At 40.9% G+C, this 19,383-nt stretch overlaps 1 protein-coding gene across 2 annotated transcripts in view; it reads left to right on the forward strand.

The window, feature by feature from the left end:
* Positions 1-19,383, forward strand: part of ipo8 (importin 8) — a 111,078-nt gene that overhangs the window by 61,058 nt on the left and 30,637 nt on the right. For both annotated transcript variants that reach the window (XM_080190682.1, XM_080190683.1), the window contains 6 exons: positions 207-306; positions 564-640; positions 1,738-1,854; positions 4,024-4,113; positions 13,303-13,468; positions 14,914-15,074. In XM_080190682.1, the coding sequence (XP_080046808.1) occupies positions 207-306; positions 564-640; positions 1,738-1,854; positions 4,024-4,113; positions 13,303-13,468; positions 14,914-15,074 (711 nt within the window). The remainder of the gene's footprint in view (positions 1-206; positions 307-563; positions 641-1,737; positions 1,855-4,023; positions 4,114-13,302; positions 13,469-14,913; positions 15,075-19,383) is intronic.

The following is a 19,383-nucleotide window of genomic DNA, read 5'->3' on the forward strand; positions in this document are numbered from 1 at the left end:
GTTGGGCAGCATGGTTGGTGCAGGCTTGGCGGGCTGAAGGGTCTGTTCCTGTGTTGTAATTTTCTTTGTTCTTTGAATTGAAATCCCTGAAACTGTTTCTGTTTCTCCCCCTTTATCACTCTCTCGCTCCCCCATTCCCCCACTTTCATTTGCCCTCTTCCCTGCACATTTCTTCCCCCTCCCCCCCAACACCATTATTGATACAGAATATTTCTGAAGAGGTAGTCTTCCCACTGATGTGTTACAAAGATGAAGATGAGGAGCTGTGGCAGGAGGATCCATACGAATACATTCGGATGAAATTTGGTGAGGTCCACAAAATGTCCCTGGATTTGATTGTGCTATAGATTTTCTTCTGTGTTGCTAAAAGCTGAGAAAATCTGACAGTGATTTCTATCCCCTCTCCATTGTCTCAGCAAAAAGGTAATTTTATTTAATTGTGAAGCCAAGATAATTAAAATCAGTTCTCGCTGTATATATCACTTTGGGCACTGCAGTGTTAGCTGGTGTATGTGAAAATGGTGGCTGCATTAATTAGTAGCATTGTTGGAATGTTTTTTTAGATGTATTCGAGGACCATGTCTCTCCAACCATTGCAGCCCAGAATTTCCTGTACACTGCAGCAAAGAAGAGAAAGGAGGTGAGGCATCAACTTCTTCTGTGTCATTCAGTTCTGCAACCGTTGAACTATAATATCAGTGAATGAAAACTTGATGTTTTGAGCACCTCTCTGAATCTGGGTTGCAACACTATTTGACTTTTGGGGCCTGGAAAGTTTTACATGACTTGAAACTATACAGTGAGAGTAAGACACTCTGGAGCCATTGGGCCATAAAAATCTGCAGTGGCAGATTTCTTTCTTGACCTCCACGGTTGAGTGTCATATTAGGGCCAAAAGTCATGTCATTAATGGGGCCTCCACACCACTGAATACCAGCTCTAGATATCTGCAGTGGGAATAACTTGTATTACATCAAACCAGCGATTTTATAATTGGCATTAAATTGAAAGGGGAGCCTCGTAGCAAGAAGGGACTTTCATCGTTTTTGGCATTGCTGACTGGTGCAAATCAGCTCTCAAATTGGGAGGAACCCCAACTCATGGGTTTTTCTCCAAATTAATAATGGTGAGCACTTCCAATGATGGTAAGAATGCCAAGCAATAACTGGCCCACCTTTTATCAGAAAATCCACAATATTGGCCAAGTAGTCAGAGATGGGGCAGGACAAAATATGGCAAACAAAATCTATATACCCACCAAACCAGTCTTTTTAAACAATGCACCATAGAAAACAATCTGTGCCCTCAGGAAAGAGAATCTTTTAATTTGAGCTTTGATGAACTACAACAAACATAACTCATAACCAAAACTGCAGCAAAGACTCTTCATTTAAATGTGATGATTTTCCTGCAAAGTGCAGCAAGCGGAGGATCATTGCATAAAAATGTAAGAAGAATCTATCCTGGTCAATCACAGCAGTGTGATCGACAGAGACCATCCCATCTCCTTGTGTCATGCTTACAGATCAACTATATCTTGCCCTAAGGCCTAATCTAAAATTAAAGTTCAATTCCCATTCCCACCCCCATCCCATAGACTAATGAAGATTCCTGTACAAGTTAGTTGAAGTCAGTTGAAATTAACTTGAAATATTTTAAATTATTTATGTTGCATTTGTAGAAGCAATGATATTAATTCCACTGTTTTGTTCTTTTAAACTGACTTGACTTCTATAGGTTTTGCCAAAGATGATGAGCTTTTGTTACCAGATCTTGACAGACCCAAGCGGCGATCCTCGAAAGAAGGATGGAGCACTGCATGTAATTGGTTCCTTGGCGGATATTCTGCTGAAAGTAAGTTGATGAATAGGTTTGGAGAGAAATGTTATTTCAAGCTCACCTTAATGGTTTAGGCAGAATAAAGCTGAGCTATAGGAATAAGATTGTAGGTTTGAGGTGCAGTTTGTCCTGTGTTAGCCGATTTCTGTTGGAGCAATATGTGGCTCATGGAGTAAGGGAGAAGAAAAAAAGTCCAATTTGCAAGGATTATTGGGGAGTTGGGAAGTGGGGCTTAGGAATAGCTTTTTCAATGACCTGGCAAAAGCACAATGAACCAAATGGCCCCTAAATTCAACATTTTGTGAATTTAATAATATCGGCAGCGGGGCATGTTTACTTTTTGGACAGAAATGTGACTTGCTTTGGCTGCTGATGTCTCTGAAAGTAGCTTATTGGCACCCATTGTCTAGCTTCATGCATGTAGACTGATCGCTTAGCTGAGGGTTGCCTCAACAAAAATAAGCTTCTCCAACAAAAAGGGGAGAATATTAATTAGCCAGTGAAAAAACAGATAGAGCATTTGTTCTCATAAGTTGATCATAATATCTCCATGTAAGACCTAGATGTGGAGTATCACGAAATGTTCGACACATCCCGAATAATGTTTCAAAGACTGGATGTGTTTGGCTCAGCATTAGATAGTGTTTTCTTCATTCCAGGGATGTGGACATCACTGATGAGGCCAGCAATTTTTGATCATCCTTGTCCCCTTATGAATGTTGTGTTTAACTGCCTTTTTCAGCCATGTTTAGTGTACTTAACCTTCAGTAGTTTTATAAATCCTCTTGATCTAACATAGAAAAAAATTGTCATCTACTGTATCTAGTTTTACATTTATAACAGAGCAGGACGATTTTGGGCAAGCATATGAATAAATAATACCCTGTCTCTAAAGGTCACTAATGCACCTTGACAATGCAATAAAGACATATCGAGTTTGGAAAGGTTATTGCATCCCTTGTCGTGAATCCTACTTTCAAACTCCATCCGTTTTCCGTATTTCAAATATTAAATTTAAATGCTCACTTCAAACAGCACAGACTGAATGGAAGACCATTCATATAATGCTAAGCTTCCTACACTGCCCAGCAATGTTTGAGTCAACCCCTAATTTAGACAAGCACATGCTGCTGCACCCATTTCCCACAACAGACATGCTTTGTTCTCCTGACGGCCTGATCACTATTGTCAAGTTAGTAGAGTTAATTTTGTGGTTTGGCTTCATGCCCACAATGTTGTCAACTGAAAAATCTCAAACTCATCACTGGTAGGACCTTTCTAGCCAATAGAGGTGACTTTCAAATTCTTAACTGAGTTGGTTTCAAGCCCAAAGTGAGGTCAAAGAACCTTAATATAATTGAAGCCAGTGGGAATCTTGGAAAAGTTCTCCACTGGCCAAAGTCAAACTTAGTGCAAAGGAAAGATGGTTATTAGGCCAATGTATCAGCCCCAGGACATTGCTTTGGGAGTTCCTCTAGTTAGTGTCCTCAGCCCAGCCATTCTCAGCTGTTTCATCTTAATGTCAGAAGTGGGAATGTTTGCTGATGATTGCATAGTATTTAGTGCCATTTGCAAATCCACTACTGAAGCAGTGCATGCTTGCCTGCAGCAAGGTTTGGACAACAGTCAAGCTTGGGCTAGTAAGTTACAAGTAATAATTGCACCACACAAGTATCAGGCTTTCATCATTTCCAAGAGAAAGTCTAATCATCTCTCTGATATTTAATGACGGGGGGTTGCTTTGGCATTGATCAGAAACTGAACTGGACTAACCATACAAATATGGTGGCTACAAGACTAAGTTAGAGCTGGGAATTATGCATTGAATGATTGGCCTCCTGACTCTCCAAAGCTCAAGTCATGAGTTTGATGGAATACTTTCCATTTGCCTGGATGAGTGCAGCTCAACAAAACTAAGCTCAAACCTATCCAGGAAAAAGCAATTCATTTGGTTAACACCCCATCCACCATCTTAAACATTCATTCCCTTCCTAAGGGCACAAGGATGGCTGGCTTTATCAATGATGCTGACATCCCAGGAATGAAGAAAACACTAACTCTCTGAACCAAACATTCCCAGTCTTTTAAACATTATGCTCATAATTACCTCAAGTATTGTGAATTTTGTTTTGCCCTTGTTTTATCTTCTCTGAACTAATACTAAATATATATTTATATCAACAGAAAAACATATACAAAGGTCAAATGGAGCTGGTACTTCAGAATTATGTATTTACGCTCTTCAACTCTGATCTTGGCTATCTCCGAGCTAGGGTAAGGCCAAGCACCGTGTGCATGATTTTATGATGAGTAAACCCCACAGAATGTTAATTATTTGTAGTTCCTGTGTTTCTTTCTCTATTCATATCCAACAACATTTATAGAATCAGACACCTAAGAGCAAAAAATTTTCCGTTCTCTTGAATTCTTCCATACCAAATCTAAACCCCCCAACCCATTTTTGGCATGTGGTTGTTACTGGCTATGCCAGCACTTATTGCTGGACTACAAACATATATGTTCACAAAACATTGAAGATGGCAGGGCAGATTGAGAAAGCAGTTCAAGTATATGGGATCTTGGTTCTATTTTTATTTCTTTGTTTTTTATGAAATGCATGTGTCACTGGAAAGGCCAGTAATTGTTGCCAAAAAGACAGAGGCATTGAGTACTAAAGCAAAAGATCAACGGGCTTCGGCGAAAATAGGCAGAGGCGAGAGTAGGGTTTTTTCCCCTTTTCGGAAAGTTTATTCTTTTTTTTCCCCAGAAAAAAAATGCCAGGCAAGATGTTGGAATGTTACTCTTGCAAGGTGTGGGAAATCAGGGAGACCTCTGGTATCCCTGACGACAACACCTGCAAGAGATGCATCCAGCTGCAGCCGCTAGCAAAGCGTGTTAGGGAGCTGGAGAAGGAGCTTGACGACTTCCGTTTAATTCGGGAAAATGAGAAATATATAGACAGTAGCTTTAGGGAAGTAGTTACACCTAAGCAGCAGAGCACAGGAAATTGGGTTACTGTAAGAAGAGGGAATGGAAATATCAAAGGATAGGCAGAGCAGGGTTCCCATGTGGCCATTCCCCTCCAAAACAGTTATACTGAATTGGATACTATTGTGGAGGATGCTTTACCTGGGACAAGCTGTGACAGCCAAAATTCTGATAGAGTCTGGTTCCGCAGCGCAAAAAGGTGGGAGGAAGAAGAGAGCGGTAGTGATAGGGGACTCGATGGTCAGAGGTGCAGACAGGAGGTACTGTGGTCAGGACAGAGACTCCCGGATGATTTGTTGCCTCCCGGGTGCCAGGGTCAGGGATGTCTCTGATCGCGTGCACAGCACTCTAAAGTGGGAAGGTGATCAGCCAGATGTCGTGGTACACATCAGTACCAATGATGTAGGTAGGAAAAGTGAGGAGGTCCTAAAGAGAGATTATAGAGAGCTTGGAAGGAAGTTAAAAAGCAGGACCCTGAGGGTAGTAATCTCAGGATTGCTACCTGTACCACGTGCCAGTGAGGGTAAGAATAGGATGCTTGGGTGGATGAACACGTGGCTAAGGAACTGGTGTAGGGGGCAGGGTTTCCGATTCTTAGACTGGTGGGACCTGTACAAGAGAGGCGGGTTACACCTAAACTACAAGGGGACCAATATACTTGCAGGGAGGTTTGCTAGTGTTATTGGGGAGCGTTTAAACTAGATTTGCAGGTGGATGGGAGTCAGAGTGCCAGAGCAGATAGTGGAGTGGGGGTAAAAAGACAGGTTAGTTCATGCAAAATCACAAATAAAAGGGTTGAGTGTGATGGAAATAATCTTTTGAGGTGTGTCTATTTCAATGCCAGGAGTATTGTGGGGAAGGCAGATAAGCTGAAGGCGTGGATTGACACGTGGAAATACGACATTATAGCCATTAGTGAAACTTGGCTACAGGAGGGGCAGGACTAGCAGCTCAATATACCAGGGTTCCAATGTTTCAGGCACGATAGAGGCAGAGGGATAAATGGTCAGGGAAAATGTTACAGCGGTACTCAGGCAGGATAGATTAGGAGCTTGTCTACAGAGGCCCAATGGGTGGAGCTGAGAAACAGGAAAGGTATGACCACATTAATGGGGTTGTATTATAGACCACCAAATAGTCACAGGGAATTGGAGGAGCAAATCAGCAGAGAGAAAGCTGACAACTGCAAGAAACGCAAAGTTGTAATCGTAGGGGATTTTAATTTTCCGCATATAGATTGGGACTCGCATACTGTTAAAGGTTTAGATGGGGTAGAGTTTGTTAAATGTGTTCAAGAGAATTTTCTATATCAGTATATAGAAGTGCCGACTAGAGAGGATGTGATATTGGATCTTCTATTGGGAAATGAGTTAGGGCAGGTGATGGATGTGAATGTGAGGGAACACTTTGGATCCAATGATCATAATGCCACTAGTTTCAACCTGATCATAGATTAGGATAGATCTGGTCCTCAGGTTGAAGTTCTGAACTGGAAAAAGGCCAAATTTGATGAAATGAGAAGGGATCTAGGAAGTGTGGATTGGCACAGGCTGTTCTCTGGTAAGGATGTAAATGGAAAGTGGGAAGCCTTCAAAGGAGAAATTTTGAGAGTGCAGAGTTTGTATGTTCCTGTCAGGATTAAAGGCAAAGTAAATAGGAATAAGGAACCTTGGTTCTCGAGGGAGATTGTAACGCTGGCTAAGAGGAAGAGAGAGTTGTATGAAATGTACAGGCAGCAAGGAACAGATCAGATGTTCGAGGAATATAAAATGTGCAAGAAGCTACTTAAGAGGGAAATCAGGAGAGCTGAAAGAAGACATGAGGTTGCTTTGGCAGACAGAGTGAAGGAAAATCCAAAGCGCTTGTATCCCTCCCCACCTTTTATCCTTCTGTCTCCATCACGCCTGAAGCATTGGAACCCTGGAATATTGAGCTGCTAGTCCTGCCCCTCCTGTAGCCAAGTTTCACTAATGGCAGACAGAATGAAGGAAAATCCAAAGAGCTTCTATAGGTATGTTAGGAGCAAAAGGGTAGTGAGGGATAAAATTGGTCCTGTTGAAGACCAGAGTGGTAGACTGTGTATGGAACCAAAAGAGATGGGGGAGATACTAAATGGGTTTTTTGCATCCGTATTTACTGAGAGAACGGGCATGGAGTCTACGAAAATAGGGCAAACAGGTAGGGAGGTCATGGAACCCTTACAGATTAAAGAGGAGAAGGTGCTGGCTGTCTTGAGGCAAATCAGAATGGATAAATCCCCAGGTCCAGACAGGGTATTCCCAACGACCTTGAGGGAGCCTAGTAGTGAACTTGCAGGGGCCCTGGCGTACATATTTAAAATGTCAATATGCATGGGGGAGGTGTTGGATGATTGGAGGATGGCTCAAGTTGTTCCGTTGTTTAAAAAAGGTTCCAAAAGAAATCCGGGAAATTATAGGCCAGTAAGTTTGACATCGGTGGTGGGCAAGTTATTGGAAGGTGTGATAAGAGACAGGATGTACAAATATTTGGATAGACAGGGACTTATTAGGGAGAGTCAACATGGCTTTGTGCATGGTGGGTCATGTTTGACCAATCTATTAGAGTTTTTCAAGGAGGTTACCAGGAAAGTGGATGAAGGAAAGGCAATAGATGTTGTCTACCTGGATTTTAGCAAGGCCTTTGATAAGGTCCCTCATGGGAGGTTAGTTAGGAAGGTTCAGTCACTGGGTATACATAGGGAGATAGTAAATTGGATTAGACGCTGGCTCAGTGGAAGAAGCCAGAGAGTAGTTGTGGAGGATTGCTTCTCTGACTGGAGGCCTGTGACTAGTGGTGTGCCGCAGGGATCGGTGTTGAGTCAGTTGTTGTTTGTCGTCTATATCAATGATCTGGATGATAATGTGGTAAATTGGATCAGCAAATTTGCTGATGATACAAAGATTGGACAGTGAGGAAGGTTTTCAAAGCTTGCAGAGGGATTTGGCCCAACTAGAAAAATGGGCTGAAAAATGGCAAATGGAATTTAATGCAGGCAAATGTGAGGTATTGCACCTTGGAAGGACAAACCAAAGTAGAATGCACAGGGTAAATGGTAGGACTCTGAAGAGTGCAGATGAACAGAGGGATCTGGGAGTACAGGTACAGAATTCCCTTAAAGTGATGTCACAGGTGGGTAGGGTCGTAAAGAGTGCTTTTGGTACATTGGCCTTTATAAATCGGAGTATCGAGTATAAAAGTTGGAGTATTATGCTAAGGTTATATAAGGCATAGGTGAGGCCAAATTTAGAGTATTGTGTACAGTTTTGGTCATCAAGTTACAGGAAGGATGTAAATAAGGTTAAAAGAGTGCCGAGAAGGTTCACAAGGATGTTGCCGGGACTTGAGAAGCTGAGTTACAGAGAGAGATTGAATAGGTTAGGACTTTATTCCCTGGAGCATAGAAGCACGAGGGGAGATTTGATAGAGGCGTATGAGATTTTGATGGGTATAGATAGAATGAATGCAAGCAGGCTTTTTCCACTGAGGCTAGGGGAGAAAAAAACCAGAGGGCATGGGTTATGGGTGAAAGGAGAAAAGCTTAAAGGGAATATTAGCGGGGGGCTTCTTCACGCAAAGTGTGTTGGGAGTGTGGAATGAGCTGCTGGATAAAGTGGTAAATGCGGGGTCAGGTTTAACATTTAAGAAAACCTTGGACAGGTACATGGATGAGAGGGGTGTGGAGGGATATGGTCCAAGTGCAGGTCAGTGGGACTAGACTAAAAATGGTTCGGCACAGACAAGAAGGGCCAAAAGGCCTGTTTCTGAGCTGTAAATTTTCTATGGTTTCTATAAATCTGTATAAAATATTGGTCTGACATCACCTGGAATATTATATCTAATTCTGGATACTAGGCATTAGGAAGATGTGGAAGCAGGAGAGAGCGTACAGGAAGGATTTATGAGCATGAGGGACTGTAGTTATATAGATAGATTGGAGAAGCTTAAGGTTACTCTCCTTCAAAAAGAAAAGACCAGGACAAGAGGATTTCAAAATGATGAACAGTCAGGACATAGCAGATGGCAAGAAACTGTTCCCATTGGTGGAAAGGTCAAGAACCAAAAGACGTTAGTTTAAGGTGAATGGTAAAAGAACCAAAGACACATGAGGAAAAATTTTCTTTACAAAATATGGTTAAGTTCTGGTGGAGGCAGAGTCACTTATGACTTTCAAAAGGGAATTGGAAATTCTCTGAAGAGTGAATATTTTCAGGGCTATGGGGAAAAGCCAGGGGGGTGGAACTAGGTAAATTGCTCTTGCAGAGCCAGCATGGACACACAGGGTTTGAATAATTTCCTCCTGTGCTATAACCAATCAATGATTTTCTTTAAAAAAAAATGGTGCTGGACTTTACTTGAACTAACGTTGGTTCTTTGATACCACTAAATTACTTGCTGATTCACTTCAGAGGACGTTTAAGAATCATCCACATTGATGTTGATGTGCAAGTGAAGTCACATATAAGCTAGACTGGAATGGAATGGTAGGCATCCTTCCTTAAGACCGAATGCCCGTGACATAAAACATAGAACACATACAGTGCAGAAAGAGGCCCTTCGGCCCATTGAGCCTGCACTGAACACAATCCCACCCAGGCCTTACCCCCATATCTGTACATATTATACCCACTAATCCCTCTAACCTACACATCCATGGAGACTAAGGGGAAATTTCTTAGCATAACCAATCAACCTGATTCACACATCTTTGGACTGTGGGAGGAAACCAGAGTACCCGGAGGAAACCCACGCAGACATGCAGAGAATGTGCAAACTCCACACAGACAGTGACCCGAGCTGGGAATCGAACCCAAGACCCTGGAACTGTGAAGCAGCAGTGCTAACCACTGTGCTACTGAATGCCCATGACCGCTGAAGTCACGGGCATTCGGTCTCTGATCTTCGGGTGAGCGTTCTCCAAGAAGGCCTTCACGATACACGACAGCGCAGGGTCACTGAGCAGAGACTGACAGCCAAGTTCCGCACACATGAGGACGGCCTCAACCGGGATCTTGGGTTCACATCGCACTATCTGTAACCCCCATGACTTGCCTGGGCTTGCAACATCTCACTTACTGTCCTGTTTGGAGACAATACACATCTCTTTAACCTCTGCTAATACTATCTCCACTCACATTGTCTGCGTTTTAAGACTTGAAAAGCAGATTAGCTGTAAAGACTTGCATTCTCATCAGTATTCTGTAAACTGTGTGTGACTTTATTTGCCCTTTTCTGATCAGAACCTTACACACACCTGACGAAGGAACACCTTTCCGAAAGCTTGTGGGATTACTATCAAATAAACTGGTTGGACTTTAACCTGGTAGTGTGAGACTTCTTACTGTGTTTACCCCAGTCCAACGCCAGCACCTCTACATCATTAAAAAAGGCAACAGAACTGAAAACCTCAGCTAGCTGGGAAGAGGGCCAAGAGAAAGAGGAAGCCAGTGATCTATGTATCTTCAAAGCCCATTGTCTTCCTCTGTAGCAAATGCAGCAGAGACTGCCTTGCTAGAATAGGGCTCCTGAGCCACCGCAGGCAATGCTTAAGACAAAGTTGATTACCACTATCACATTGTCTTACAAGAAGGAAGGCCACCACACACAGATTATAAGCATTATATTTTGTTCTGTTTCCTTTTCGGTAATGTTTCTTTGCTGAAATAAAATCATACTCAATGATGTGTAGAGTGAATAACTAGATTTACTCCCTGGCTCAAGTGACTGTTGTTGTATTCATAAATTGAGCAGTTGAGGCCAAGCTTAGCTGTCAGTCCATCTGAGACCAGTGATCTCAGCAGAGGCCAAGGGTCAAATCTGACTCCTTTCTCATCTGTCACAATTCAGTGCCACACCAGGTGGTGTTTTATTTGTCAAGTTGTCTAGGGAGCTCCCTAGACAACTTTACAACTTTTACTAGACAACTAGTTTAGCTCCAAAGTACTGGATAGTATTGTGGGTGTTTCAAACATTTATGCTGGAGGAATTGGGCCAGTTTTCACTTTACAAATACATCACTAATATATCTGCTTCTCCTAGTTGTCTAGGAGGACAGTGAACTGATAGAGAGCTGAATAGGAGTTTAAAAGTAACTAAACTTTTAACTTCAATTTTACTTGTACTTGGATATTTCTATTTATATTTTCAATTCAGTTTCTTTTCTGAAAGCAGCAAATGATGTAGCTCCAACAACAGCCTCAGAAAACTTAGTGTCTTACAGACTCAGTTCTATAATACTAATATTGTACAAGATAATGCAGTGCTCACATTTGTTAATATTTCTATGTAAATGCCTTTATTTATAAACAATATTTTAATTTTATTGTCATCTGTAAGGCAGAAGATATATTTGAATTTCTAATTTTGAGCCAGTTTGTAACTTTTCGTATTTAGTTCAATGCTGGAAATTCTGCTCTTGATAAAGATGTTAATATCGTTTGAGGTTTTCAGTGAATCTTGGTCTAAAATTCCTTTTTACTCCAAGTTTCTCTGTTCCTCAGCTTAATGGGCTGATTCCTGTTAGAAGACTTGGGCTGTGAGCATCAGTATTATCCAGCAACTTGCTCAAGTGGCCTTTCACCTATATTTCAGTTGTTAGCAGGCATTTTGACCATAGAAGGCTAAATAGCATATTCTGATTTTGTCCTTGGATGCACCTTTTCGAGCAGAAGCTGCCAGGTAGCGATCAGGAAGCATTAAATCACTATCCATCGATTGCTGCTGTGAGAGATGTATATGAGAGCAAGGTCAGCTTGCCTTTTCATCCCACTGTCGTCCCATTGTCTAGTTCAGAGACACAAAATAAATATTGCAGTACTGCAGTAGTCATCCTGTCTGAAATCACTACACACTGGGAATCAAACCCAAGTGTTTTGCCCTGTGCAGTTTGGATCTATAGATCTTTTTTAAACAAAGTGTTGTCATTGAGTGGAGTAACCTGAGGGTGCTCTTTTGTAACTGTGTGCATTCATTTGTAATCATCTGAAAATAGTTCAGTTCTTTAAGATTTCATTTTCTTCTTACTCTAAGCTTTCTCTTTGAACTTTAATTTCATCAATTAGTTTATAGATTTATCCTTAGCCTGATAGCTGTCAGGCTGCCATATTTTCCTCAATCAATGCCAGACCTTTGGTTAAGTGGTTCAAGTATCAATGTATTTTTCAGGAAATAACTTGTGTTTTTCAATATTATCCTTTTTTGGCTGGCAACAATATAACTTACTTAAAATTGGCACAGTGAATAGCACTGCTGCCTCACAGCGCTAGGGACCTGGGTTCGATTCCTGGCTTGGGTCACTGTCTGTGTGGATGCTTTCCCTATTGTCTGTGTGCGTTTCCCCCAGATGCTTCGGTTTCCTCCCACAATCCGAAAGACATGCTGGTTAGGTGCATGGGCCAAACAGGTGGGGGAGTGTGGTGGCTAGGGGATTTTCATAACTTCATTGCAGTGTTAATGTAAGCCTATTTGTGACACTAATAAATAAACTTTAAAACATTAATTGGCCATTGTATGCCAATCTTCGTATAACTCCATGACTACGACTGTGCTTTCATTTGTTTGTGCATTGACTTTTCATTTGTTTGTGCATTGACTTTTCATTTGTTAGAGTAACCCATATGTATAAGCACTTCTTTTGTCTTTTGTTGCTGACGCAGATGATGGTGAAAATTATCAGTTAACAGAGGCAGTTTAATGTATCATGCTTTTGAACTGTCCTCTTTGAGAAGGAGCACCCCAACAATAAACAGCACCATTGTTTAAAAAGGTGTATACCAGACCAGATCATCTGATTTAACTGTTCATCTCCCATCCTTGTACTCTTAAACAGCATTGAAAATTCCTTCACACACTGCAAATTGTTTGATATACTGTATTTTGCAGTGCGCCTTTGAAGCATTAAGGGTCTTTAAGAGATTTGCAACTGAACACACTCATCCATGTTGATTTGAGTTGGATCAGCCTGGTCTAAGATGTCAATTTAAATACTTAATAAAAGTTTAAATTTTCTGGGCGAATTCCACTATCCACATTGTCTCCATGGTTTAGAAACTCTGTTCAAAAAAAAACCGGAAGAGTATTTGAAACTACTGAAGACTCACTTTCTCTTAAGTACAGCAATTCATCTCTGTTGAGGTGAAGATGCATCACCACCTGATCAGCTTTGAAAAGCTTTTTTTTGAAAAAGCGTTTCGCCTTTTTCATTCTTAAGATTGATGAACTGTGGTTGAGTCAATTGAAGTAACCATATGAAATTTTCTCAGACTGTTTTGGAAAGGTGCAGCCACTATTGTGAAGAGAGACTTGTAATTGTTGGATTCTTCTTCAGCCACTTGAAGTGACATGCATGTAGCCCAAAAATGGACAAAATCTATTCTAACATTTTTTTTTCTTTTAAAATGCACAATCACCCATTTCAAATAAGACTGATTATTTTCCTGCTTCTGACTTTGTTTTTAGGCTTGTTGGGTTCTTCATTCATTTTGCAATCTGAAGTTCACAAATGATCTCAACTTAAGAAATGCAGTTGAGTTGACAAAGAAGAGCTTAATTGAAGATAAAGAGATGCCAGTCAAAGTAGAAGCTGCCATAGCTCTGCAGACACTTATAAGTAACCAAGATCAAGGTGAGGCAAAGGGAGATCTTCATAGAATCGTAGAAACCCTACAGTACAGAAAGAGGCCATTCAACCCATCGAGTCTGCACTGACCACAATCCCACCCAGGCCCTACCCCCATATCTTTACATATTTATCCACTAATCCCTCTAACCTACGCATCTCAGCACACTAAGGGCAATTTTAGCATGGCCAATCAACCTAACCCACATATCTTTGGACATCTTGTGCTCAAGAAATGCTACTTGTAGTCCTTGCAGTTGTTTGGGCTGGTTACCATTGTGTGTCGTGTGACACAGGGATAAGCCTCTCTGATCCTCGACCCAAGTATTTAGATTTGAGTAAACCAGGATACATTAAAATGTTTTAGTAGCTAAATAAAAATTGGTATTAGAACTTTTCTTAAATGAGACAATCACCAGTTAACTCTATAAAATAAATGTTGGTACCTTGAATGGGTGTTATTACAGTTTTGTTATACTATTGCACCAGAAGCACTGATGGAATTGGTTCTGGGTCAGAATGATGATATTGATTGCTGTTACTAAAACCTAAATGAACACACTTTCTTTTAGTCCATTTACATGCCCAGTGCAGAGTACTTTATGATTAGACAGAGGAAGACAGTCGCTACTATTACTCTATTTAACTGGCAGATAACAAAATATGGTAATGCAAAGGCCTCTGTTCTCTTGCTTTCTCTTCTCACTATCACCAGCACTGAGACTTAATATTTCCTATGCTACTTGGCATGCCAAATTGGAACTGAATGGCATTACGAGGAATAGTGCTGATTTTCTTGACTCCTGATCTCGTGCTGGCCCTTGCATGTGCTGATGGGGTCTTTGGAGAGCAGGCAAGTCTTGGGCAGTAATCTGGTTGCTTAAACGCATTATACTGGGGGAATTGGGTCAGTTTTCACCTTCTAGGTACATCAGTAATAGCAGTTAATCAGATAGAGAGCTGAGCAGAAATCACAATATTTCTGGTCCTCTTGGATGTTTAATTTCAGAGGTGTTATACCTCTTATCAGTAAGGAGCTAATGATGTAGATCCGACAGCGGCCTCCTTAAACCTACTGTCCTGCAGGCTCTAAATTGGAAACACCTCCGTTTGTTCATACAACTTGGGAGTGCATCTTTAACAGGCTGCTGTTCATATGAATAAGTATTGAAATCTCTCTGCTCTTAAATCACACAACTATTCCAAAAGTCAATAGTACTTTCAGTTGAGTTTACTGTGGAGGAAGAAAATAAATCATTAATAAGGGACAGCATAGCTTATCTCACAAGTTGCGGAGTGTAATGATTGCTGAGGCAATGGAGGATTACAGCAACAAGGTTGGCCCAATAGGAAAGAGATACAGTAGGTCTAGATATTTAGAGCAAGGGAAATGAAGAGATAAGAAACTAAGAAAATACTTTGCAGCTAACACGTTGATATTTTCTCTCCAGCTAAGGAATACATAAAGCCATCGGTTAGGCCAGTAATGCAGGAGCTGCTCCATGTTGTGCGAGAAACCGAGAATGATGACCTCACCAATGTCATTCAGAAGATGATATGTGAATACAGTGAGGAGATGACCACTATTGCTGTTGATATGACACAGCATTTAGTAAGTACATATCAGAGATCTAGATCTATTAACAGTGTTGGCAGCTCTGTAACTTGACCCTTTAATTGAGCAATTTGAAGTGCACAGTAATGTTCTACCTTGGCTCATTGTTAGCACACTGACCTCTGAGTCTGGAGGCCATGGGTTCACCTCTCAATGAAAAGTCTGACAACACCTACCCACATCATGTTCACCTCTCAATCCAGAGATAATTTTGCCTGACACTCTTAGTTCAGTGCTACCAAGAGAAGTACCATGTTTTGGCAATAAAGTGAAAAACCCTTTTCCCTCCTCAAGTAGATGCAAATGATTGGCACTATTCCAAAGAAAAGTTAGAGACTTTAGCGCAATGCCTTGATCAATATTTATCCCTCAAGCAAATGACCATTATCTTATTGCTGTGTACTAAACAATGATGACACTTCAGAAGTATTTAATTGACTGTAAAGACTTGGGGATATCCAGAGATTGTGAAAGGTGCAACATAAATATTAAGTTTTGTTTAAGATTATTTTGAATTCCGTTGCCTCCATCGTGGATGCAGTTTGCAAGTGTCCCCTGCTTCATGAGTGAAGTGTATGTAAGGCAAGTAACTGAGATATTCCCCCATCGTTATCGTTTTTCTTTTTATTAACTCTGATTCTCTAACTTTTCTCTGAATTTCTCCTTCCAAAATTAGTAAGCACCCTATCTCTACCTTGTTTTCTTGGGATTTGATTTAAGTGAACCCTACCTTGTTTCATTCGAAATTTATTTAAGCGCATTCTACCTTGTTTCCTTGGCATGATGTGGAGATGCCAGCATAGGACTGGGGTGGGCACAGTAAGAAGTCTCACAACACCAGGTTAAAGTCCAACAGGTCTGATAAAGTCCAAAAGGTGAGTTGAATCGCCTGATGAAGGAGCAGCGCTCTGTAAGTTTGTGATTCCGAATAAACCTCTTGGACTTTAACCTGGTGTTGTGAGACTTTTTGTTTGCTTGGGATTTGATTTTAAATAGTATTAGGCTATCTGTTGCTCATCAAAGTGTGAGACTGATCATTTTTAAGCTGTGTTCTTATTATACTGCCGCTTGAGTGTTGTGGATCAAAGTGGTAGTGTATGTGATTTGCAGCGTTTGCACATTATAAAATCATGTATCTCTGAATGATGAAAAATGTGAACTTTTGCCAGTAAGAGAAAGGCTTACCTTTCATTTAAATAGTTTGAGTTAAAACATTGATATCAGCTGTGATGAGGCCAACAATCAAGATTATTTCAGTCTCCCAACTAAGAGTTTCTATAGCATAACATTTAACAAAGTAATTTTTTAAATTTTCTGGCAATACGGCTATGTTATGAACAGTTATAATTACTGTGTTAAATTAAAAGTAACCTATAAAGATTATTTAATATCTAGTCATCTGATGGCAATTATTGCACAAAATGGTACAGAGAAGAATTCACATTTGTATAACACCTTCCACATTCTCATGATGTCTCAAAGCAATTTTCTAAGAGTCATTAATGATATAAGCCAATTTCTGCATATCAAGATTCCACAAACAAAATAGTCAAATAATCAGATAATTCCTTGGTGGTGTTGGTTAGAGGGGAAATGTTGGCTTGGACATACTGCTCTCTTATTTCTAATACTACTATTCGAATCTCTTGTATTGAGACATTCAGGAGGTAATTGGATTGTTACCTGTAAAGGAAGGATGTGCTGGGTTATAGGGAGAAAGTAGGGGAATGACACTGGGAAAATGTGCTCATTCGGCAGGCTGGCACAGAATCAGCCTCCTGATTCTAGATTTTGTGCTCTTGTCTACATAAACAGGCAGACAGGGCTGCAGAGCCTCATCCAAAGGAAGGCATCTTGACAATACAACACTCCATTAGTATGGCACTAATGTGTTAGCTGAGATTAGGTCCTCTGACGAAGGGTCATCCTGACTCAAAACGTTGGCTCTATTCTCCCTCCACAGATGCTGTCAGACCTACTGAGATTTTCCAGTATTTTGCATTTTTGTTTCAGATTCCAGCATCTGCAGTATTTTGCCTTTATCTTAGGTGCTCATGTCTCTGGAGTGGGCTTTGAATCCACAAATTTAAAATCCAAGGTGTGAGCTCAAACAACTGAATTAAGCACTTTAAACAATTCTAGCTGTACAGAGTAACTTTGAGTTTAATATTTTGAGTAATGAACTTTGCAATCTTGAAAAGCTGTTTGTAACTTTAAAAACAAGATGCATTTATAGTATCTTAAGAAATAAAATGTCCCACGATGCTTCACAGAAATAATTATCAAAGAATTTTCTGTTTTGCTAATCACAGTGGCACAGTGGTTAGCACTGGTGCCTCACAGCACACATTGATTGTGGTTCAATTCCCGGCTTGGGTCACTTCCTATTGGAGTCTGCACATTCTCCCTGTGTCTGCGTGGGTTTCCTCTGGATGCTCTGGTTTTCTCCCGCAGTCCAAAAAACATGCGGTTAGGTGAATTGGCCATGCTAAATTCTCCCTCAATGTATCTGGACAGGTGCTGGAGTGTGACAACTAGGGGTTTTCACAATGACTCCATTGCAGTTTAATGTATGCCTACTTGTGACACTAATAAATAAACTGGAGCTATCAACTTAATTTGTGGTTTTGTGGCCCCCTGAATGGATGTAGCAGTTGAACAGAGTGGAGTACAGTTTACTGTGGAATTGGACTTAGAAGTGCATGCTGCTGAGTTTATATAATCTGACCTATGCTAAATTATAGCTGAGATGTCAGTTCAAACCTTGCATCGGCTGGCCAGATGTTTGTCATTTCTTAGGATGCCAATCTCCAGGAAAGTGTTGAGTTAGCTTTATATGGTACTTAGAGGGATTCCTTTATCACTTTTTAAACCTTACTTAAATATATTGCCATTATAACACTTCCACCCATATTCTGTTGCATTTGGAAAACAGCATTTTGCTTTTATAATAGCATCCTTAACATTCTAAGATGTCCTGAGGCAGACCCTAATTAGACAGAAGTTGACACTGGCCAAAGCAGAAGATGTTAGAATTGTTAATCAAAAGCTTGCTTTAAAAAAGGGTTAAGTTTTAATTAGTGTTGTAAAGGAGGAAGGAGAGGGTAGATAAGTAGGGAGTTGCCCACATTTGGCCATATCCCTCTATACCCATCTTACCCATGTAACTGTCTAAATGCTTTTTAAAGGACAAAATTGTACTCGCCTCTACTACCACCTCTGGTAGCTTGTTCCAGGCACTCAACGCCCTCTGTGTGAAAAAATTGCCCCTCTGGGCACTTTTGTATCTTTCTCCCCTCACCTTAAACCGATGTACTCTAGTTTTAGACTCCTCTACCTTCGGGAAAAGATGTTGACTATCTAGCTGATCTTGCCCCTCATTATTTTATAGACCTCTATAAGATCATTCCTAGGCCTCCTGCGCTCCAGAGGAAAAAGTCCCAGTCTATCCAGCCTCTCCTTAAACTCAATCCATCAAGTCCCGATAGCATTCTAGTAAATCTTTTCCGCACATATTCTAGTTTAATAATATCCTTTCTATAATAGGGTGACCAGAACTGCACACAGTACTCCAAATGTGGCCTCACCAATGTCTTGTACAACTTCAACAAGATGTCCCAACTCCTGTATTCAGTGTTCTGACCAATGAAACCAAGCATGCTGAATGTCTTCTTCACCACGCTCCGCCTGTGACTCCACTTTCAAGGAGCTATGAACGTGTACCCCTAGACCTTTGTTCTGTAACTCTCCCCAACACCCTACTATTAACTGAGTAAGTCCTGCCCTGGTTCAGTCTACCAAAATGCATCACCTCCCATTTATCTAAATTAAACTCCATCTGTCATTCGTCAGTCCACTGGCCCAATTGATCAAGATCCCATTGCAATTGGAGATAACTTTCTTCACTATCTACTATGCCACAAATCTTGGTGTCATCTGCAAACTTAGTAACATGCCTCCTATATTCTCATCCAAATCGTTACTATAAATGACAAATAACAGTGGACCCAGCACTGATCCCTGAGGCACACTGCTGGTCACAGGCCTCCAGTTTGAAAAACAACCCTCTACAACCACCCTCGAAGCCAATTTTGTATCCATTTAGATACCTCACCCTGGATCCTGTGAGATTTAACCTTATGCAACAACCTATCATGTGGTACCTTGTCAAAGACCTTGCTAAAGTTCGTGTAGACAACATCAACTGCACTGCTCTCGTCTAACTTCTTGATTACCCCTTTAAAAAACTCAAGTTACATAAGAATTGGAAGATCAGTAGGCCATTTGGCCTTCAAATCTATCCCAC

This window comes from Carcharhinus amblyrhynchos, chromosome 6 (assembly GCF_965287045.1).
Source record: "Carcharhinus amblyrhynchos chromosome 6, sCarAmb.v2.hapA, whole genome shotgun sequence".
In the NCBI taxonomy this organism is placed as follows: Eukaryota; Metazoa; Chordata; class Chondrichthyes; order Carcharhiniformes; family Carcharhinidae; genus Carcharhinus; species Carcharhinus amblyrhynchos.